Source organism: Esox lucius, chromosome 24 (genome assembly GCF_011004845.1).
Source record: "Esox lucius isolate fEsoLuc1 chromosome 24, fEsoLuc1.pri, whole genome shotgun sequence".
Classification (NCBI taxonomy): domain Eukaryota; kingdom Metazoa; phylum Chordata; class Actinopteri; order Esociformes; family Esocidae; genus Esox; species Esox lucius.
In genome coordinates, this window is record NC_047592.1 from 5,689,767 (window position 1) to 5,713,550 (window position 23,784).

The 23,784-nt window shown below is 44.4% G+C and overlaps 3 protein-coding genes across 4 annotated transcripts; 1 reads left to right on the forward strand and 2 right to left on the reverse strand.

The window, feature by feature from the left end:
- Positions 1-502: 502 nt before the first annotated feature.
- si:ch211-212k18.7 (macrosialin) lies at positions 503-8,389 on the reverse strand. The gene is made up of 6 exons (XM_034290660.1): positions 7,495-8,389; positions 5,335-5,876; positions 4,536-4,652; positions 3,201-3,270; positions 2,506-2,691; positions 503-1,802 (listed from the first exon to the last, which is right to left on the reverse strand). Exons 1-6 carry the CDS (start codon positions 7,541-7,543, stop codon positions 1,663-1,665), a joined length of 1,104 nt encoding a protein of 367 aa, XP_034146551.1. The 5' UTR covers positions 7,544-8,389; the 3' UTR covers positions 503-1,662.
- A 2,429-nt stretch (positions 8,390-10,818) lies between these two features.
- ing2 (inhibitor of growth family, member 2) lies at positions 10,819-14,080 on the forward strand. Its single transcript, XM_010887968.5, has 2 exons — positions 10,819-11,084; positions 12,864-14,080. Exons 1-2 carry the CDS (start codon positions 10,943-10,945, stop codon positions 13,580-13,582), a joined length of 861 nt encoding a protein of 286 aa, XP_010886270.1. The 5' UTR covers positions 10,819-10,942; the 3' UTR covers positions 13,583-14,080.
- A 4,779-nt stretch (positions 14,081-18,859) lies between these two features.
- Positions 18,860-23,346, reverse strand: rwdd (RWD domain containing 4). Of its 2 annotated transcripts, none has more exons than XM_010887969.4 (8): positions 23,152-23,346; positions 22,567-22,647; positions 21,283-21,392; positions 20,824-20,974; positions 20,608-20,707; positions 20,209-20,258; positions 20,042-20,044; positions 18,860-19,919 (listed from the first exon to the last, which is right to left on the reverse strand). In XM_010887969.4, exons 1-8 carry the CDS (start codon positions 23,173-23,175, stop codon positions 19,887-19,889), a joined length of 552 nt encoding a protein of 183 aa, XP_010886271.1. In that variant the 5' UTR covers positions 23,176-23,346; the 3' UTR covers positions 18,860-19,886. The 2 variants fall into 2 exon arrangements, with proteins under 2 accessions (XP_010886271.1, XP_019898826.1); XM_020043267.3 differs by lacking the exon at positions 23,152-23,346 and adding an exon at positions 22,756-22,777.
- Positions 23,347-23,784: the final 438 nt, after the last annotated feature.

Consider the following 23,784-nt stretch of genomic DNA (forward strand, 5'->3'; position numbering starts at 1 on the left):
GGGGCACCCTCTCTCTGCACTCGGTCGCTGCCACTTCCTTCTCTCTGGCACCTTTCACTTCTCCCAGTGCATTGTCTTTCTTGGCCTCTAGAGGTGAAACACCTCCCTTGACGAGGTCCCCAGAGGGAGGAGGTGAGGAAGGGGCGTGGCTGGCCTTTGCTGCCTCTGGATGTTGCCCAGCCATTTCCATTGGGGGTGTTGGTTTGGTGTACAGCTCCGGAAAAAATTGAGAGACCACTGCACCTTTTTCTTTCCTTTCCAAAGAAGTTGAAAAGGAAAGTTCTGAGTGAGGAACAGAAACGTTGAATTTGCAGTGGTCTCTTAATTTTAACCCTTCTGTTCCTCACTCAAAACTTCCTTTTCAACTTTTTTGGAAGCTGTATATGTCGATAATGTTTGACATTTTTAAGGATGAAAAAAACTTTTTTTATACATACAACATAGGAGTTACCATATCCTAACCCTAACCCCAAAACCTTTAAAAACTTGATTGGCCGAAACATTTAGAAATTACAATCAAATTTTATTGGGGATCTTCTGATCTATCAACATTTGTTCAACAAAACACAATCACGTGAAGATAAACATTCAAAGTACACTTTCCCTTATTAAAAAGGCAGGAAGTCATTTGAGTACGACCCGCCATAATCAACGGTAAGAACTACCTGAACGAAGAACTGCCGTAGAACAGTTTTAAACCCTATGTTACACAATTTCTCAGATTTAGATACGCTTTCAGGTCCTAAATGTAATCCCTTATAGTACAAGCTGCTCAGACGTTCACAAGTTCAAGATGTCTGGAGTCAGTTCTGCTTCATCCCTTTCTGCCTAAGGCTTGGTACAGCTTGGTAATCCGATTCTAGATTCAACTAGCACCTCAACATATCGAACCACTGCGGATGTCGACGAAATAAACTAATCGGCACATTTTTTATGATTGGCAGATTTGACCTTTTCTTAAACCTTTCCACGTACAGAATTATAACAGGATCGGGGGGGGGGGGGGACTGTGTGAATTAACTGCAAATAATAATTAACAAAGAAACTGATACAAATAAACATTCATTTTGAACACATCCATACTGAGATTACACTTCCCTTTGAGAAAAAAATGTAAAACCTGACGCAATTTGATGACGCCGAGTGGTATCACAGGTTCGCCAATGGTTCAGTTACCTTCAAAATCCTTAGCAGAGTTTTGAGGGCAGTTATTGCCCTTCCATGAATAGAAACACACACACACACAAAAACAAACCAAAAAGTTATTAAAACCACGTTGGTTTGAAATAAAGCTAAAGGGAAAGGCCTATTGTGAAACACAATCTACAAATATTAAACTTGATCAGCAACCCTTGAGGTCAGATATAGAAGTCAGTATATGTTAATCCTTGAATCCCAGTATCTGAACCAAGGAATGTAATCTACCTCAACTAATGAATTTTCACAAAAATACACTAAAATGGATCTGTCTCCGACTGTCTGGTATTCCCCTCATTTTATCCACGTAGTTAGTTGATGTGTAGCGGTATAGTTAGTTTATATGTAAGCAAATGCAATAACAGTTTCAACGGTTGCCAGCAAGTGACCAAAAAAACAAAACGGCAAGGTGGACCGAGCCAGGGAGCAGACACACTGCGTGCCCTCTGAACCCCGAGCGGAGCTTCAGAGAGACTGGTAGCCATCCGCCCTCCTCCTCCTGCTCAGGAAGTAGGCCACCACCACGATGATGATGAGGATAAGCAGCACGATCCCCACGGCGATGGCCACGCGGTAGTCGGGCCGGTCAGCGGGGCAGGGGTCAGCTGGAACAAGGAAAACACGGTTTTGGGGGTCAGAGGTCAGGCTCGATGGGATCTACACAGGGACAGCTTTTACAGCCTAATTTTTTCACAAAATGTTCATTCCCATCCCGGTTTTTGCCATGTCCAATCTGTACTATGGCTTGTCTCGTCGCATTCTGCTTGGTATCGCCGCTCGCTCAACCAGGGCGTATTCACCGGCACACATGCGCTGAAGCAGAGCATATTTGCTAAATCCAGAGTCTATTTAAATTTAGATTAGGTCAGAAGTATGACCAGATGGACAAGGACAGGGACAGCAACGGGCCCCCCAAACCAGGTACTCCGCAGGTGTGGACCAGGACCTCATGTCCTCCTAAAGTATAAAATGGGAGGAGACTGGGAAAATTGAGAATCAAAATGCTTGTTAGAAAGACAGCTCATGGGCAACTTTGCATGGAATTGCACTACAATGCATCCTTGCTCCACCCCAAAACAAAGTCATAGACCCAATCTTGCCAAGTTAAATCAGTTTCTTAGATCTTCCGTTGCATTAAATATGTAGGGTGAAACTCAGTGGTTACATTTTTGTGGGTCTGCGTCAGCTGATATTTCTATTCCAAAACATTCCTGGCGGAGCTGCAAACGTGTGTTATTGGGAACATTGACTGCGACGGCCCTTTAGTCCCTGTTGTGCATGTCTGTCACTATGTAACGGGAGACATACTTGCGCCGAAGTCCCTGTCATCGATGAGGTCGAAGGCCTGCATCCTGTCCTGGGAGATGTCCAGGTACAACCCATTTCCCATGAACACAGACACGTTCTTGCAGGAGTAGGAGTGGCGACTAGCAGCGGGGAAGAGCTCCAGAGAATCGTTTTTGGCAGAGTAGGGCGGAGACAATTCGATGTTTCCTACAGTGGGAAAACGAATCACCAAAGCAACATGTAAATCTCCAAACAAAAGGAAGTGTTTGTGTCTACATAGCATGACAATAGGTTCATTTATTAGGGAGACAAATGCATTCGGGTAAATTCTGCAGTCCAAGACAAGGCCTGGTTTTAATTATATGATGCAGACATAAAGGTGTTAGTGGCAGTTTAATTTCCATTTATTTGACCTTTATTTACACAGGAAGATCAATTAAGAACAAATCCTTAATATCGAGCAAAGCTTAAGCCCGATGTTGAGAAAACCTGTTAATATTTACCCATATCTTATACGGTTTGCTCCAGAGACTGACATGTCAATTCAAAAGAGCATCTGGCCAGGCTGCCGTTTGGAAAAGTCCAAAGTGTCAACCGTAAAAGTAACTGCATGAACAGCTCAGTCTATTCCTGTCATGGGCCTAATGTATTTGCACCACACTGCCATAAAAGACAGGCGGGCACAAGAAGGTTTGTGACTGTGTGTGGTGCAGTACCTTCAGAAACAAACTGGTAGTTGAGCTTGAAAGAAACCGAGTTGACGAAGACAACATTTTGGGTGGTGTTCTGCGAAACAGACAAGAGACATCGTTTACATTTCCACACGGCGCACAAATGTGTCACTCCATCAGAGCAGCGTCGCTAGAACGGCTGCAGCTTCCCAACGCAACAGGCAAAAGCCCCGGACTCAATCTGACCGAGTGTTAACCCACACAGAGGGTGTTTTGGCCGAGGTCGAGGCGTCAGTGCATCAGAGCTGTCAAATCTGTTTTTGAATACATTTCACACCCTTCCCGTGCGTTGTCGAAGAACTGAACGAGGAAGTGTGGGCCCTGTAGCGAATCAAAACAACGACACACAAATTGAAAATCATTGAACAAGACAATTAGGATTTCTGTCAGCCTCATTTAGATGTGGAGGTTGCAATCCGGGTGGTTTGAATCCTGACTGCTGATTGGCTGACAGCCGTGGTACATGAGTGTGGTAACAGCCAATTCGGTATTTCTGAAACAGGCTTCTTGTCGTTTTAACAGCGCTGGTTGTCAGCTTTTCCACACAAGGTTGTCACATTTTCCCATTAACAGGATGTAAAAATATGTCTTTAGTCACACAAGTTCCCTTTAATTAGCCAAAGTTCCTGTATAACACAATCAAGCCGTTTTGCAATTGATAACGTATCTAGTTGGGGGGGTGAGCTGGTCTGGTCCCTGGATCTATAGCCTATTTGTGAGCTTAATCTCTAAGATTAGGACCTGAACACATGACCTGAATAATAAAAACTCAAGAGTTATAAAAGGTAAGAATACTGTACAGATGCCACATGTGAATTTGAGACTGTTTGCAATAGCAGGATAGTATAGCTTGAAGCCACACACATTTTGTCTTCATGTGTGGAGATTCATAATTTTTCACTGGGACAAATCAAGTCAGAAACATTGAAATGGAAATGACAAACTCGAGGAACAATTCAAAACCTGGACTCCACTAAAGGCGTCCATTTCCTGCCTTCCGTGGAAATTTCCACAGCAACAGCGTGATAAAAATGATGCTGCGGCATCTGCACACAAGGCATGTTTGTCCAGATCAGCTCACAGGGCAAAACATACTGACCCCTCTGACATAAAAAAAGAAAGCCGGCTATCTCTGAACATGTTGTAAAGCTGGGTGCTATTCACTCTAGCTAATATATATATTTTTTATTAATATTATTCAACAGGTTTAGGCAGTCTCCGGCTGAGTCGGCCTGTTGTTTTTCGCTGCTTAATTAAAATGACTCCGAGAAGGTGGGTCCCTTATGCGGTGAGTAGGAGTGGAGTATGAAAGGCTCTTACCTTCAGGAACAGAAATGTGACAAAGCCCTCCTTGAATTTCAGGGTTAAGTTTGCTGTAGTTTCCTTACAGTCGCCCTCAACTTTGGTGAGCGCCGGCTGAACGACGAATACTCCTGTCTGGAAAATTCACAGACAACATTACTACCTCAAACACATCATACACACAGTTATGAATGATAATAATAAATTAAATGTATATAGCGCTTTTCTGGGACCCAAATATGCTTTACATCTGGTAAAAAACAAACAACATCTGAGTTAAAAGGAAACCCAGGGGGCAATGGGTTGTGGTATAACAGGCGTCGATCAAACGGAGGACGGCGAAGACAATGTTTAGGACGTAGGCCTAAAATACAACACCGGAAAGAGTAGGTTTCTTGGTCGCACACAATACAAGAACATTGACTGTAATAAGCATGTAATAACTACAGTTTACAGTTTCACAAGGCTCACAGAATAACACTTGACACAAGGCATCGTGTCAATGTGGCCTTCGACCTGCTACAACGGAACCCTACAAAATGTATTTTTCCTTTATTGTTTAACTGTTTACACAGTGTTCTTGATGTAAACAGGACTCACAGATAATCAGTCACAGTGTTCATGGTGTAAACAGGACTCACAGATAATCAGTCACAGTGTTCTTGGTGTAAACAGGATTCACAGATAATCAGTCACAGTGTTCGTGGTATAAACAGGACTCACAGATAATCAGTCACAGTGTTCGTGATGTAAACAGGAATCACAGATAATCAGTCACAGTGTTCTTGGTGTAAACAGGGCCCACATTATACTGTACCTTTCCAGCGTCGACCACTTTGATCTGCAGCGCCATCTGTGCCATTAGACACAGGCCCTTCCCTGACTTGATGGTGTAGTTTCCCACGGTCACGTTGGCAGTAGGGGTGGGTGCAGGAGGGGTGGGTGCAGGAGGGGCTGTAGTTGTTGGAGCATGTGTGGTTGTGTTCGGAGCATGTGTGGTTGTGTTCGGAGCATGTGTGGTTGTGTTCGGAGCATGTGTGGTTGTGTTCGGAGCATGTGTGGTTGTGTTCGGAGCATGTGTGGTTGTGGTGGGTTTGGTGGTGGTGGGTTTGGTGGTGGTGGGTTTGGTGGTGGTGGGTTTGGTGGTGGTGGGTTTGGTTGTAGTGGGTTTGGTTGTAGTGGGTTTGGTTGTAGTTGGTTTGGTTGTAGTTGGTTCGGTGGTGGTGGTGGGTTCGGTGGTGGGTTCGGGGGTGGAGACCGTTGTGCTGGTTAGTTCTGACGGGGTGCTGCTGAACTCAAATGGGGGCGAAAGGGTCACTGGTGGTTTGGGTCTTTTGTTGGCCCCATGGGCAGACGACGCTTCAGGTGAGACAAAAAGAAACCAGGCCATTACACGTCATTCATGTTTACTGGTTGGATAGTGAATCTGAAACAAGGATCCTATTTTTCACACTTTTAGTAGCCTGGAAGAAGCTTGTGGGTTGCAACACTGGGTCAACGCGATCCTTGTGGAACCCCTCCAAGACGGGTCTCAGAGGAACCCCTGTGTACAGGTGGCAAGCTGAAACCCTTGTCTGGAAGGGCTTGAAATGTATGTTTTTTGTAGAAGGGAAAACTGTCACCACCATGCATCATGCTACATTCATGCATGGGAAACATTTATACTCTACTTGAATATGGTTCCATGCATCTCATTTGTAAAGAGCAAGGAATTTAGAAAACCAGGGTTGTGGGTTAGAGTACCATGTGGGCCAGCCAGAGAAACAATTATGAGAAAGTATGCACATACTTAAGTCACTCTGAAAAAGAGCGTAAGCTACATGACTAAAATGTAAAACGTATGCATATTCAATATTCTAAATATCATACTGATAATATTAAAACGGCCGATTACACAGTAAGACCGTGGTAGCTGTTTAAGCTAGGAGATTTGCATTGGCGACTCACTGAAGCTACAAAACTGTCAGAGCGGCAAACTTTAACGTGTGTTGACATGTACAACAGAACAAGATCTAAGCAGTGACCTTGCCAAAAACCTAAATTCGATTCAGCTAAGCCACACCTTAAGTCAAAGGTGCCTCCTGATCTCACCAACGGTGCAACTATTATCGACTAGCACTGGTTGCTTGAGGTACTCCAGTGGTTCTTTGAGAATCTCCAAGGTTCCTTATCACTGCTAATTCTAATAATGGATCCATAAAGAACAAGCAGGACTAAAGGTTTTGAAACCTGCACGAGGCCTAAACACATGACTAGACGGAAAACGAACTGCTGTGTAATGTCATTTATCAGGAAGTGCCAAATAAAATGATATCCATGTTCTTGCCTATTGCTGCAATACCGGGTTAAACATAAAAATGTATTTCGAATATATTTGTATGGATTTAATTATACTTAAACTAATATTCCGGGGGTAAACGCAGTTTGGGCCACTCACTGTTTGTGCATGTCAGTTGATCCAACTATATTTTTTATCCATCTGGAGCATATACATTTACATTTTGTAGTTTTTTTTTTAACCAAAAATAGGGATTCCGAGAAGGCCCGCTTTTAACCTCTCACGATGACTGTGAACGTGTTTCACATATTTGTAAAGACTGAAAATCGAAATTCACATGACCGTATCCTTCTCTATTCTTGTCAAAAACAAAACAAACAGGAATACACTTCACCCAGAATCTTTGACAAATGTATGTAAAGACATAGACAAACACATTGGTTATAACCGTATACGTATAAGCAATATGAATCATTGTGTTGTTAATTTGCGGGTACTTAGGCTAAACAACAGAAAAGTAAAAACAAGTTATAACCATTGAAAAAATAAGGTGGATCATGAACACTTATTGGAGTACTGATCCTGACATTTTAGGGAACGTGACTATATTATTTGAATACATTCAAGTTTGAGCAGATCCAAGTAGACAGGTCATTGACAAACAAACCTATTCTATTTCGTGGGAATCAGTGAACTTACCTGAGAGTAAAACGCCGAGTGTAAACACGAATAGAAGTCCCTTATTCATTTTGACAGGTTATATTCTTTGCCTTTTCAAAATAATATTAGACAATGTGTATTTTGCAGGATTTTCTCCTTGAGACGTAGTGAACAAACGAATCCAGCAAAATGTGGCGATCGTCAGCTGCTCACCAGCAAGGAAACGAAACTAAAGAACAGCTACGAGGAAGTTGGAACTATTCCACACCCGTCGCAGACCACGAGCGTAGAGGTTGAGGTACATGTTGCTCAATGAGCTGATTGATGAGCTGAGTATCACCAGGCAACAAAGCAGAAATTAAGATAAAGAAAGCGGGGCTATGGTTAATACTTACAAATCAAACTATCCAAACGCAATAGTGTTTTATTTAAAATCTGATAAGAACAAAGTTAATTTGATCGTATTTTGACGAAGACATGATTGCATTGAGTTTTGATTGGATTCCATTGTATGTTAAAAATAAATCTATAATTTCGGGGCAGTTTCGGTCAACATGTTTGCAAAATATCAGACACAGATCACACCAGTGGTCTTGAGGTTGACAGCTGTATGTGGTATCATGTGACAAAGAAAACGGGAAATAAAAGTAATAGCTTCTGATGACACATTCATAGTAGCCGGCGTAGCAGAGAAAGAACGGAAGAAAAAAGGAGGGGGGATTCTTTGTCAGAACCTGAAAATCTAGTTCTACGTCTAGGTACATTTTAGATGAAGTGATAAATACACCCAGGTTGTGCTGAAAATTGTTGATGTTGTGAAGAGCACTGACCTAGGTCTATATTTAATGGGTGCTCCATTTCTACTGACCAAACAGAAATGTGTTTCTGCATAAGGTAAATTGGGGAAATTAGCATTTTTGCTGCTGTTGTTTTTAATCAATCAAATTTATTTATAAAGCCCTTTTTACATCAGCAGTTGTCACAAAGTGCTTTTACAAAACACCCGGCCTTAAACCCCAAGGAGCAAACAACAGTAGTGCTGAATTTCAGTGGCAAGGAAAAACACCCTAAGAAGGCTGAAATTTAGGAAGAAACCCAGGCTCGGAGGGGTGACAATTCCTCTTCTGGCTGTGCCGGGTGAACATATATATATAGATACGGGATCAAAAAGTTCAAGTGTACCCATTGACACCTGGTCAGGGAGGCTCAGGACGTTCTCAGGACAACTGAGATTTTGGAGACTATAAATCTACTTAAGGAGGAGTCAGTTATTTGTTTTCTAATGGTGGTGACCTTTTCATCAAAGTAGTTAATGTATTCATTACAGCTAAAGTGAAGACCCACTTCACTTGTTGAGCTTTGCTTTTTTGTTAACTTTGCAACTGTATCGAAAATACATTTTGGATTGTTTTTGTTCACCTCAATCAGGTTGGAGAAATAAGCTGATTGAGCAGATGTGAGTGATTTTTAGGTATTGTAGTGTACTGTCTATCCAGGCTAGTCTGAATACTTCCAACTTGGTGGAGCGCCACTTTGACTCCAATTATCTGGAGGCTTGCTTGAGTGCTCTAGTATTGTCTGTGTACCTGGGAGCAAGTTGCATATTTCTTTTGTTTTTAGTGGTGCAACCATGTCTAAAGTATTTCGCAGCGTTGAGTTTAGTTCCTCGATTTGATCGTTTGCAGATTTATTTACTCTGTCGTTGATGAGCGAGATTGTAAGAATATCAAGAAATCCATTTGTAGTCTGAGAATTTATAGTACAGCCTTTGAAACTCATTGTTTGCGGAGCAAGTGGATTTCTTGTTTTAACGGTAGATGTAATAAGACAGTGATCTGATAATCCAGCATTTGTGGGGGGGGGGGGATTATTAGATCTACAATATCTATTTCTTGTGACAGGACTAAATCTAAGGTGTGATTGTGGCAATGTGTTGGACCTGAGACATGTTGGATGAAACCCATTGAGTCAATTATGGCTTCAAAGGCTTTTTGAAGAGGATCATTGGACTTTTCCATATGAATATGGAAATAGCCAACAATTGAAATACTATCTGCCATGACTACAAGGTTAGACATGAATTCTGGAAACTCATTGAGGAACATTGTGTATGGCCTGGGGGGCCTGTAAATAGTAGCTATGTAAAACGATTTATCAGCTTGGTTAACTTTCATGAGTAAAACTTCAAAAGAATGAAAACCAGTGATGTATTTGAAAGTAAATTTATATTTACAGTCATAAATATAAGCAACACCCCTTCCTTTTCGGGATGCACAGGGGATGTGATCACTAGTATAGCCTAGTATCATTTTGGGCAGTGAATTCATCAGGTTTTAGCCACGTTTCACACAAGCTCATAACATCTAGTTTATGATCAGAGATTCATTCATTTACTGCAACTGACTTTGGAGCAAGGGATCTAACATTTAGGAGTCCCATTTTAACATGCGGGGTGATTGTTTTATTTGTGACCGAGGTGGAGGAAGGCTTTATCTTAATAAGGTTGCTATTGTTAGCACTACCTTGTTTAACTTTTCTCAGCCTGGAACGAGTCACAATAGGTAAAACTGTACTAACTACTCTGGCTATGCTATTGACAGACTCCACTATGCTAAGCGAGGTAAAGTTAGTTTTATAATGGACATTCAGTGGACACACATTCGCCCCTCAAAACCAACTAATTCAGGACAACGAAAACTATGGGTTCTTGATCAGGTGAAGGTGAACTACAATCCACACTTTTCAATGTACCAATCAAGATTTTTTCAAAATATCATTTTTATTATGATATTAAAATCCAATAGCGTCTAAAAAAAGGTGTGCCATGACAACAAAAGTGCTATATTCGGACTCGGGGGAGAATGGGCTCCAATCTACGGCTTTTATTTTTTCAAAATATTTGAGCACATTTTTTAGTTCATCCTTAGAAATTAGATAGCGTCTACTAAAAGTGTGCCATGACAACAAAAGTGGTATATTCTGACTCGGGGAGGATGGGCTAAAATCTACAGCTTTTATTTTTTCGGAAAAGTTTAGCACATTTTTTTGTTTACACCTTAAAAATTCAAAACTCTAACTCCATGTTAGCGGCAATATTTAAAAAAATATATATTTCATTAAAAGGTATTCCACTGAAGAAGTACAGTGAACAATTATATTTCAGTTGGAGAAAAATAGTAACATTCTTTATTAATGGATTACTTTCCCGGGAAAAAGTTCATTATAATAAAGCCGGCCTTCATCTTGTTCAAAGCCAATCCATGCGCTAGAAATATGAATGGCCCATCCCCCTGTCAAGTAAAATGCGAAAACGCGGTGCATTGCCATAAAAGGAATACATTCGCTCATGCGCACTGGGCGCAGTTTTGTTTGAAGTGAATTGCTGCAGCTCGCTGGCGGATGGAACTGCCCATTAAAAACCTACTAGCTAAATGCATTAGCTATCTCAAATCTATTATTTTGTTTGTCTCGATGCATCAGTGGAAAAATGTTGGGTCATCACTATCCAAACGTGGAAAAGTCGCAACTGGTCACCTATGTGGAGGATTATTTGGAATGTGTTGAGTCCCTGCCTTTGGATATACAAAGAAACGTCTCTCTGCTACGAGAAATTGACTCAAAGTATCAAGGTCTGGGTTTTAATTTAATTGTTTTAGTTAACTACCTACTGTAGTGGTTTTACTTGAGTTTTGACGTTCTGGATTGAACCGTGCAAGATCCACGTCTTTTGGCAGTTACTATAATGTTCCACACTAACGTTAGCTGTTTGATTATTTAGCACTGAAGCGAGTTTTTTTTCGTTCTGTAATATGGCTTCGTCTATCGAGTAACTAAAATGTATATATTGAATTTGTTATTCTCAACTACTCGTCTCCGAAGTAAGGTCCGAGACGAGTTGGCTTGATCGCCACAGAGCCGAGATCAGCCATTTTGGCAAGAGATGTGTTATTGTGGCATTTAACGGCATACTTTCCATTTCATAAAGCTGTTATTTGGATGTGTCGTTTTTATGCTCTTTGCTAGGGATATGGGTTTACTGTCGACGGTGTTTACTAACAAATGTAACATTTCTAACGCTAAACTCTGTAGCTTAACAACTACCTGTACTAACGACGTTAGCTAGCAATTCAAACTTGTCTGTTTTAGAAGTAGAGGGTTGTGGCTGCAATCTGTTCAACTCATGTAATGCAAATATGGCATGTACGGTGGTGATATTTGCTAGTACTTAACCTGACTGAGTCGTACGCCCAAGTGTTGTAGTCGGTTGTGCGTGATCCCCTTTATTAAGGAAAAAGGGACAGCCCCCTATAAGGCGGAACGCTTCGTCACTTCCGGAATAGAAACAATGCGGAAGTAGTAAAGAACATCCACACCGGTTGTTCTTCTACACATCAGCAATAAGAGTAGATCTTACAAAATTACGTTGACGTCTACGGTGATTATTTTTTTTTATGAACCAAGACTTTCAGAATGTATTGGATATTTCACTAAATTATTCGGATTTTTTATTTCTTTAGAAAATGTTTCATTACTCTGTGTTCATAAAGAACATGACGGTGACATCTACTGGTCAGCATCTCAAACAGCAATGTTTAATACATTTTACACAAATTCTTTGTCAAAACTTTGTGTTACAGTGGGGGAGAGCAGTGTTCCGTTTTTACCTTGAAGTGTAATATATTAAACACCGTAAATCAGTGGCATTGTTTATTTCATTAAATAAAACAAAAATAATTAAACGTGGAGAAAAGGTATATTCACATAAAACTATTTGTAAAAACGTGTTTTGGGGATTTCGATGCTCTAACTACACCATGAAAATATCATATTTACCTTCACCAACCGCTAAGCTACTGCTCTGATGAAACCACCGCTAAACGCATAAATATCCATAAATGAAAGTCACGTTATGGTCCATCTGTATTATATGTCCGAATGATTGTCCACTGATTCTAGTTCATTGACCGGCTTCACATGTGATTTGTTTTTGGATTGGGGAAGATGTGCCTGGACAGTGACGTGACATGTTAGAAAACGATGTGCCGTTGAAGGACCTTGGCTTTTTACTAGGGTTATTGTGTGACTGTTGTTCTATTTTAAACGGTTTGAAGAGTGTGCTCTACATTTGTAGAAAGCAAAGTCTTCTCCTTGTGTCTTTAGACTACATTTGTTGTTTCAGTGGTATTGTATTCATACAAAACTATTGACCTCACAGAATAACCTAAGGTAGCACGCAGGCATCTAATGAAATATTCACGATCCTGCGTCCCAGGCTGGTGTCTGAGGAGAAATCCAGCGGGCATGGCGTGAAAGCATCTGGGATCAATCCCTCACCGACATCTAATTCAGTTGCCTGTGATAATTGCTCAACTCCGCAGTAACCTCCCCAATTTCGGTGTGCTTTGCAGAGGTCCTGAAGGAGGTCGACGATGTCTACGAACGCTACAAGGTGGAGCAGGACGTGGCTCAGCGCAGGCGTCTCCAGCTCCAGCTCCAGCGGGCCCTCATCAGCAGCCAGGAGCTCGGCGACGAAAAGATCCACGTGGTCACCCAGATGACGGAGCTGGTGGAGAACCGGTCCCGTCAGATGGACACGCACTCCCTCCGCCTTCAGGAGCCCGCCGAGCCCGCCGAACGGGAGCGCCTCGTTGCCGAGCGGCGCTCCGGCTCCATTCAGGAGCCGGTGGCGCCCGTGCCTGCCGAACGCTCCTCCGCCCGCCGGCCGAGACGCCAGCGCAACAGTGAGAGCCGCGATTCCAACCACGCCTCTGGGAACGGCGCGGCGCTGGACGACCCGGTGGAAGAGCTGCCCCCGCAGCCTCGGGAGAAGAGGTCCAAGTCGGCCAAGAAGAAGAAGCGCAAGGCCAAGCAGGAGCGCGACGCCTCGCCCGTGGAGTTCCCCATCGACCCCAACGAGCCCACTTACTGCCTGTGTGAGCAGGTGTCCTATGGCGAGATGATCGGCTGTGACAACGACGCGTGCCCCATCGAGTGGTTCCACTTCTCCTGCGTCGGGCTCACCTACAAGCCAAAGGGCAAGTGGTTCTGTCCCAAATGCAGGGGGGACAGCGAAAAGACAATGGACAAAAGCCTGGACAAGAACAAAAAAGATCGGAGGTCCAGGTAGTAGAGGCCAGGATCGGCCGTCCCTCTTCTGCCCCAGGGACGTGGCTGCACGAAGGGTCGGCCAAAAGTGTGTCATTCAAGTGTTGTCAAGTTGGGAGAGCACAATCAGCAGAACACTATCTCCACTAGCGCTTACAGTAAGTAAAGGACCTGACCAATACTGAACTGGTGCTGTTAAAACCCTGGCGGCCCGTGCTATGCTGGGAGGCCAGCTGTTTACTGCAAGAACCCTCAGCCTAAAGCTGCCATCGTCGGTCACCGCCGGGTGCTGCTCGTACACGCGGTTGAACGGAATTTGAGCAACTCAAAAAGCATATTTTGGCTTACGGGCCCGTGTAGAAGTCTGGATTTAGCATAGGCCAGATGTATCTGAATGACGTCTGCTGTTCTCTTTGTGGACAGTGAATATATAGTTTACGCCCTCCTCCTTTTTTCCCCCTTTTTCTTTCAGTCGAGCTTAATTTCCTCTGTGGTTTAAAATAAATCTGTTCCAAACGAACACGTCTCAGTTCATTGATTTGATCACTGTACCAGAAGGGGCAAGACAAGTTCATTGTTGGTTTTGTATGGCTTGGGATGAAGGGGCAAGACAGGCACGTTTCCGCCTACCAGAGTTGACATGTTTTTCCGTTTATTTCCCAACTGTAATTTTCAACGAGCACCCCTGGGGAGTGGTTCTTGGGTTGATTGTTGTGATGCCAGTGTGCTGCCTTGAATAGACTTTAATGATGAACACATTCTACATGTTCTTTGTCAAACAACTTTAGAATCACAGAGTAACACCTTTTTGAATAAACATTTTATATCCATTAAAACCATTGTATTGTAGTTTGGGACCAACTCTTGTCTTGGAATGCTTTTTGCAATGCATTCATGCACCCCGATCAGCCATAACATTATGACCACTGACAGGGTGAAGTGAAGAACACTGATAATATTGGCATCATGGCATCTGTCAGTGGGTGGGACACATTAGGCAGCAAGTGAACATTCTGTCCTCAAAGTTGATGTGTTAGAAGCAGGAAAAATGGGCAAGTGTGGGGATCTGAGCGACTTTGACAAGGGCCAAATTGTGATGGCTAGACGACTGGGTCAGAGCGTCTCCAAAACTGCAGCCCTTCTGGGGTGTTCCCGGTCTGCAGTGGTCAGTACCTATCAAAAGTGGTCCAAGGAAGGAAAAGCAGTGAACTGGCGACAGGGTCATGGGCGGCCAAGGCTCATTGATGCACGTGGTGGGGAAGGCTGGCCCGTTTGGTCCGATCCAACAGACAAGCTACTGTAGCTCAAATTGCTGAATAAGTTAATGCTGGTACTGACAGAAAGGTGTCAGAACACACAGTGCATCACAGTTTGTTGCATATGGGGCCGCGTAGCCGCAGGCCAGTCAGGGTGCCCATGCTGACCCCTGTCCACTGCCAAAAACACCTTCAATGGGTGCGTGTCCATCGCTTACCTGGAGAACACATGGCACCAGGATGCACTATGGGAAGGCAAGTTGGCAGAGGCAGTGTGATTAGGGTTAGGGCTGATTTTAAGGTTTTACTGTTAACCTATGAATCAATACATGGACTTGCTCCTACTTACCTTGCTGAAATGATCCAGCCATACATACCTACACGTAACCTACGATCGCAAGATGCAGGCCTTTTAACTGTACCTAGAATTTCTAAACAGCCGGAGGCAGGGCCTTCTCTCATAGAGCTCCACTACTGTGGAATGATCTGCCAATTAAGGTTAGAAATGCAAACTTTCAAGTGTCTACTAAAAACAAATCTCTATAGCACGGTTCATGATTAGGTGTAGCCTGGCCCAGGGGCGTGAAGGTGACCAGAAGGCTTGATACTGTCCACCCTTGCTGTCTTGCCAGGTGGGCTCTCGTCGCCACTGGAATGCCCTCCCTCCAATGCCATTCGGTGGAAGAGTCACTGGCTTGTTGTTGCCTCTCTGTTGCACACTTGTGCAGTTGGGCTGTACGCTGCTGGCAATACTCAGCCCTCATTCAGGGTGGTTGCGGTTGGTGGGTGTCCCTTTGGTTGATGCCTGGCAATGTGGGTGGATTGATTTCCTGCCTGTTGGGCCCTGTCCGGGGCCTCCCCCGGGTAGGGCCACAGTGTCGCTGGACCCCCCGTCTCAGTTCCAAGGTCTTACGCTGCTATACTATTGTGATGGGGGATTGGGTCAGTTCTCCTTCCCCACTAAGTTCTCCTTCTCCACTATAAATCGTTGTTGATATGAGGAACGCATTTTCTGAATTTTCCCAGTCTCCTCCCGTTTTATACTTTAGGAGGACATGAGGTCCTGGTCCACACCTGCGGAGTACCTGGTTTGGGGGGCCCATTGCTGTCCCTGTCCTTGTCCATCTGGTCATACTTCTGACCTAGTCTAAATTTAAATGACTCTGGATTTAGCCCACATGCATTTATTAATTATTCCAACTGGACTCTTTATTATCTCACCCGGCACAGCCAGAAGAGGACTGTTTACCCCTCTGAGCCTGGGTCCTCTCTAGGTTTCTTCCTAAAATCCGGCTTTCTTAGGGAGTTTTTCCTAGCCACTGAAATGTCATCACTACTGTTGTTTGCTCCTTGGGGTTTAAGGCCAGGTGTCTCTGTAAAACCACTTTGTGACAACTGCTGTTATAAAAAGGGCTTCATAAATAAATTTGATTGATTGAAGCAAAGAACATGTCCATTGACTTGTCGTTCACATTGGTCGTTGCTGGTGCCTATGTATCTTGACGATCACGCGATTCATCGCAGTGCTAGTTTTTGACTGTACCTATTATGACTGAACGGTTATGTGAGTAGCGTCTGGTGAGTTACACAAGCTTCAAAGGAAGAAACAATAGTTGTCCTTGAATCTGTCATTTCAACAGTCTCCACAAAAAAAGTTGCATATTATGCAACAAAAGAAAAAACAAACTTGATTTTGAACACAGGTATAGTAAGATCAACAGCATGATGGTAATTTTAGGATGAGCACCTTCTGGAATCGTGGTAAGGAGATTTGTAGATTTGTCTGAAATATCCAGGAATCTTACAAGCTGGATTTCTGGGAATCTTGGGCAGGTTACTGGAATTTTGCAACCCTAGAATCATACTCCACAGGCAGTAGCTGGTAAACAAGAGGAAGATGGTTCTCATCCTGTCTGAACCATGTCTGGTAGGGTCAGATCCGGTCAGTCTGCCCAACACCTTGTGCTCTCAGGACTAAGTCGCATCTGTTCTGCAACTGGCAGGGAATTTATGGGACACAAAACTGGTCACTCATAAACCCAGAATTCTGAGCTGGTCCTACTGAATCACGATAGCTGTTCTGTATGAGTTCTGGGCCAGAGCTGCCTGTGTTACTTGCCAAAGCTACACTAGGGGGGAGTCAGAGTGGATGTTGTTCATTTTAGGGTGTTTTCTCTTGGGACACCTTCTGCCTGTGTTTGCAGGCAGGCCCCGAACCTCGTGCTTTTGGCCAAGGAATAGCTTTCAAATGAAACATGAGGAACTGGGTGAACTTGTGACGGCCAGAAGGGTCGTATGTGTGGGAAGAGGTGTTTGACGAGAGATCACTGACATTGTAAATGGCTCAGCCATAACCCACACACACACACATTAACATTTCTAATTAATGGGACCCGTTTTGGGTTCTGTTATTAAATCAGGAAGGATGACTGGTCCCATTATTTTGCTTATTTTAAACTTGACTAAGTACCTCTGTGCTCTCAACGGGTGTAACATGTTGACCTCTCACCTCTGACAGCGGGGTCAATCCAGGCGTGAGGACAACACCGTGAATAACAGTCGATTATTACTAACCAGGAGGTTGGAGCCCTGAATGCAGACTGGCAGAAAAAGATCTGGTCTATGTATTTAGACAATTCATTGTATTAAACAAATGAAAAATGGGGAACTTAGTACTGTTTATTAAAATACTATTTATTGAGAAATGAACAATGAAACAGTTCATCAGGGGAAAGTTTCCCATATTCAGTTTATCCATTGAGCTTAATCTGTGACGAGGGAACTATGGGTAGATGTTTGTAGAACATCAGCGTGATCTGTCTAAAATTATAGGTGACTGTCGCTGCATTTTGACTGATTTTAAGCAAACTGCATTATAAACAGTGGTGGAAATTAGTAATGTCAAGTTACATGCTTCCAGTCATTTTTCTTTCAATTTCAAGTGGTAATTCATTTAGGTGTAAGTATTTCACTTTTCCCCCCTATTTTCAGAGTCTCCAAATTTTTTATTTTCATCTTTATTTTTCAAATGTATACTTACAACTGCCCCCTCAGTTGTGTTAATGCCTGGTTCCACGGCGGACAAAAAGGGGCAGTTATGTTTCCCCACATACATAGCCAATCACATATGAGTTTGAGGTGAGCTGTTAGCTGGGCCTCCACGCTCATTCTGGTCACAAGGACACTCCGAATACTGTCTGCCTTCTACAATAATGCAATATTGACATTTGCAGGTGTTTTCAATCTCTGGTTCGTGGACCCCTGGTGTTCCACAAGTTGTATTGTATTATACCGTACACATTTCTATAATAATAGACCTGTTCCGATCACCTTCACCGATTACACTTTCTGATTTGATGTGCAAATATGTTCAAAAAGAAAACTGGCATTGTCAGACGCTTATTGACAATTGGTGTCATCCCCGGTACAGATTAGGAGTTGCTCGTCTGTTTCTCTTTAGTCCAGGGTTGTCAAACCAGTTCCACGGAGGGCCAGGTGTCTGCAGGTTTTTCCTATACATCTGTTCCCAGTTCAGACCTAAACAACCAGGTGAGGGTAGAAACTAACCCCCCCCCTCCCACATGACGCTCCAAAGGCTCACCTTCGCCATCGTTCACCCAACGACGACGGTGTTGTGTGACAGAAAAGAGGACTCCCCCGGCAACTAGTGTTGTTGTCCAAGACCTGGTTGACTTGACGGCTCACGTTCCACACGCCTGCAGACCCACGCTGAGGTGGTGCTCATGGGCTCCTCCTCCAACGGGCGTTAACAGTCCTTTGGGCGTCCTTGGTTTAAAGCAAGGCGTCAGTGGCATAGGTGAGCTCTCGGTCTGACCCATTATTCAAAGGCACGTTTTCTACCTCACGATGCTATTCAGATTCACGTTGCCATAGGAGCCAAGTATCCGTTGCAGAGGTCTGGTTGGGCATGAACCATTTGGCATTCACCTCAGGCCTTTGGTGGGCATATCAAAATGAGTCACACGCAAAACATGTTTTAGAGAAAGCGATTTCCCTAAACACACACACACACACACACACAATTGTAGTAACCATTTTTCTTTTATTAAAACAAGTTTCCAAATTCAAGGTGAAAGCAAATATGCCTCTAAAATAAAGGGTCACAATATCTGGAGTTCACTTGGCGTCTATTTCATAAGATGTCGGGAGTAGTGTCCACACAGTACAGAACAGCCATCATACATCGAGACGCTCCGTCGTGAAGCCAGCTGACAGCCACTGCCTCCAACGGCCTACGACAATTCCCTGGCACACCGACAGTGCTGACACACACCTGACTTTGGGAATGGAACAACCTAAAATGACCGAACCGCTCACCGCAGACGCTTTGCTGACTCCGTTCCTTAACACACACATCTTACGGCACACTGTGGAGAAGGTCTGAGAGGAAATAGATGAGTCGATATGTACAACATTCAAAGTAGTGGGAGCGGTTTTACAGGTATGACTCTGGTGCACGATCTTAGAGACTTAGCACTTAGCCTTCACTTCATCATTCGGGGTAACACGGTCGCTATATTGTGACCGGGATGTTGTCCAAATCTGCTCACCGTAGAATGACTAGCGGTAACAAAAAGACGCACATTCATCAAGGATGAAACGGACAAGGTTTAACCCCCTTTAACGCTCATCCACCAAGGTATGCACACCGCCGGCCTTGTTCTGACGCGGCTTACGCTGCAATTCACCGGCACCAAAACGGCTGAAAAACCAAAACAAGTAAAACACACACGTGGGGCCTCTTCCAAAGGGACGAGCCTGAAACAGCGCCGCGCTCCACACTTTGAACCCCCTCCGATGTAAAACGGCTCACGTGGCACCTCCCATCCCCTTTGGCCGAGACGGCTTTGAAAGCGGTCGAGCGTGTTCGGGGTGGGGGGGGTCAGAGGACCGGGGAGGGGGTCTTCACCGGGGCGAAGCGGACAACCTTGAGCGCAGCACCATGGTGTCACTGGAGGTCATCCGCAGAGCAGCGTCAGGTCAGGAGTCCAGAGTGAGGTCGCCGGAGTCCCCCCCCCACCCCCCTGGCCCCGCCTCCTCCATGGGCTTCTAGTCCTCCTCTTTACCGCCTGTTCTGCTCAACTGAGGAAGACAATGTTGTGGAGAAAAAGCATTCAGAAAACAGAGTATCCTCAGGAGCATGGGCCTGGCATTCGGACAGGCAGCGTGTCGGGATGTGTTAACAGACGCTGAAATGTACTTACATGCTGGAATTTCAGGGGAACATGAAAGAAAAGAGAGAGACCACATTAAAATTGCGAGAAAATGGTGCCACTGCGACGAGGATCGACGTGTTCAAGAGTGCCTTCCTGCGCAGACACGGGACAAAAAGGTGTCTGACAGATGGACAGCAGCTGTGAACTGAATGTACCTTGATGACGTCGACCCAGTCCCAGCCTCTGGGAAGCTCCCCCTTGTTATCTATGGGTGGAAGGAGAGAATAGCGTAATCATGTAAACAAACGTGTTTCTAATATGAAACGCTAGGCAACATCCACCAGCCGTGGGCCATCATCAAAGCGTAGCATGGGGTGAGTTGGCGATCGGAGGTAAGACGAGCGCTAAGAGGTCGTAAGCTCTAACACTGCTTCATTGGGACACGGAATTAAATAACTACCCTCCTGTAGAGGGCCACAATTGGTGGTAAAACCTAAAGGAAGGTAGTTCTCCAGGAACAGGGATAGAAAACTCTGGTAAATTAACAGAACCAGAACTCCTTATTAAAGGCAATTTGTGCAATGTACTGTAAATAGCCATTTCAAGTAGCAAACCTGTCCTGCATGTAATTTTCCTCTTTTGCGATTTCGTCAGCTGTTCCTTCTTCTCCTTCTTCTTTGCTGGGGCGTTCAGATCGCTGTTGGATGTCAACATCTGTAAAGCAACAGTCACAATGCATCTGGATTATGTCAAATAATCTGGCACAAAGATATATAAAAAAAAATACAAATAATCCCGGACAGCTAACTCTTGTCGCATAGCACACTGACCACGGCCGTGTCGACAGCTTGGTGGTTCTCCATCAGGACTTCCTGGTTCTCCTTGGCCCATTCAAACAGGGTGTACATCATAGCAGTGCCCAGGTTGGCCTCCACCTGCTCCTCCAACCCAGACAGGATCAACTGCTTGGTCTCTGGAGATCTGACAAAATGAATAATGAATGCCAGTGAACAGATGCTCTTATCTGAAACGCCTTACAGTCATGCGTGAAGACAAAACAACGGAAGCATTGGGCAGCCACGACGGGCCACAAACCCAAATATTCCAGCCTGTGAAGTGCCGTGCTTTACCGGCTGAGCCGGAGAGGACCCTAACAGAAGTGAGTTAAAGTAATCACCTCAGGAATTAGCCAGACAGTTTAATGGGTTATGAAAATTAGCTGAAATAATGAATATGGGCTGGTAACCACACAAATTAGGCGAAGCACCGGAGCAAGCATGATTCCTCACATTCTCTTGTTGAAAAAGCCATCTAGAGAGATTTCAGGTGCCGTTTCGGGATACGTCTCCGGCCAAGAGACATCCAGGAGGAACGCTTTAGAGGTTTCCTGGTCGCCGACCTGGGAAAGGACACGATAGAGGATGTCAGACCACGCTCATTCGCACAGAAAAGCTTCATAGGATTTGCACGATTCCTCTCATCCTCTGCTCCTGCTGGAAAAGGTCACGGGGGAAATTGAGGCGCAGAGAAGGAAAAATTAGCTTGTAAGAAATTAAACTCCTTCTCTGCCAACACATCATTGGGCAAACCACATCTACAACAGAGGAATCCGAAAACACGTGTGTTGGCATACACCGGCGTGACCTCCACTGCGTTGGCATACACCGGCGCGACCTCCACTGCGGTGGCATACACCGGCGTGACCTCCACTGCGGTGGCATACACCGGCGTGACCTCCACTGCGGTGGCATACACCGGCGTGACCTCCACTGCGGTGGGATACACCGGCGTGACCTCCACTGCGGTGGGATACACCGGCGTGACCTCCACTGCGGTGGGATACACCGGCGTGACCTCCACTGCGGTGGGATACACCGGCGTGACCTCCACTGCGGTGGCATACACCGGGGTGACCTCCACTGCGGTGGGATACACCGGCGCGACCTCCACTGCGTTGGGATACACCGGCGTGACCTCCACTGCGGTGGCATACACCGGCGTGACCTCCACTGCGGTGGCATACAGGATCCACTGGAGGTCATCGTTACAGGGGATCAAGTCTGTTCACATATTAAACCGCCAGTTAGGGTCACGAAGAACAGTGCGACTCCACTTCTTTCACAACTTGAAAGAGGGGTGCATTTGGTGGTTCGTTTAAGTTGCGCAATTACTCTCACATCCCAGATATGGCTATAAAAAAGGCATTTTAGCATCTTCGCCCAAAGTTATCCACTCACCAGCCAGCCGACAATTGCATATATCCCAAAAGGTGACCATATATACGACGAGCAACATGTGGTGGGCCCATCTAGCCAACTTAACATGAATGCATGAACGTTACGTCACTCCGGAATAAGAGTGTCTCCTAATCGAGGAGAAAGACATGGAGGTTTAGGGAGTTAGGAAAAGTCTGCTCAGTTTACTCAGCTGAGAATGGCCCACTGAGTTTCCCAAATCTCTGATCTCGGTAACCTGAAACTGGTTTGTTTCCCAATTTAGTCAAATGTGCAGAGGCGATTTGGAGGACAGACAAAGCAAATAATTCAGCACATCCCATTAAACAAGATACTCACCCTATACTGAAATGAAACTGGGCTGACTTCCTTGAAACACTCATCCCCCTCATATATAGATCGAAGGGCCTCCAACTCCATCTGGAACAGTGGAAGGAGTTAGTCAGGTTATTCGTGAATGTCTTCAAGCTGCTTTCAGGTAACGTTAACATCCACGTTTTCATTAATTATATGACATAACAAGCTTACGTCGTAAAATTATTGAAAACGTATTAGCAAGCCCATGGAAGTACAGAATGGAACTTAAAGGAAGAAGTAGGCGGGGCTTGGGAGATCCTCGTCTCCTCGGTTGGTGTGACTAGAAATCCCCAAGTTTCAGCTAGCTACAGTAGCATCATGAAGTAGCCTAAAGCAGACCCTAAACGACAGTATTAGGCATATAGCTAAAACAAGTTTCAGCAGAACAGTTTTTTGTTAATAATTTGAGCATAATTGTTACTAGGTAACTGCAGCCTAGGTTTAACAATACCATATGAATAACAATAATACACTAACTAGACTACAGCTTCAGTGCTGTGTAGCTGGCCACCTCTGTTTTAGCTAACGTTAGCCAGCTGGCTATCTACTAAGCATCACCAAAATTACCTCTTGATCCTCATTGGCAGTCATGATTTCTTCCTTTCAGGCAGTGCTAACAAACGTAGCTAATATGTGATATATGACTGCAAAAGTTAAACTGTCATGTTTATGGCAAAGAAATCATCGGTTGTTAATTTAAGGACTTAAAGATCCGGCTGATCCAGCGTCAGATGACCATGATGTTCTACGTGTAGTACGCATGCTCAGAGTTCCTACCCTTTGAACCCGAAATGTTTTTTGCGGATCATGCACTGCGTTTGTATGTCCACTGGAGGTCACTGAGAACCAATATTTTCCAAATATATATTTTTTTCAGCAACAACCAGATTAGGGACCAGTGAATGATAGTCTGTATACATATATATAGTGAACAATTGCTTGACGGGCATTCCAAATAAAAGCAATGGAATCAATCAAATTATTTAAATAGATTTGGCTCATTTCAACCGCAGATTCATTCAATCCTTTTGTGCAAATATTTTCAGTGCAATTCCCATCTCATTACGGGACCATATAACGAAGCCTAACTGTAGTGTTGATGTAGACCTACATCCCTCCCCTGGTCCTAACTGTAGTGTTGATGTAGACCTACATCCCTCCCCTGGTCCTAACTGTAGTGTTGATGTAGACCTACATCCC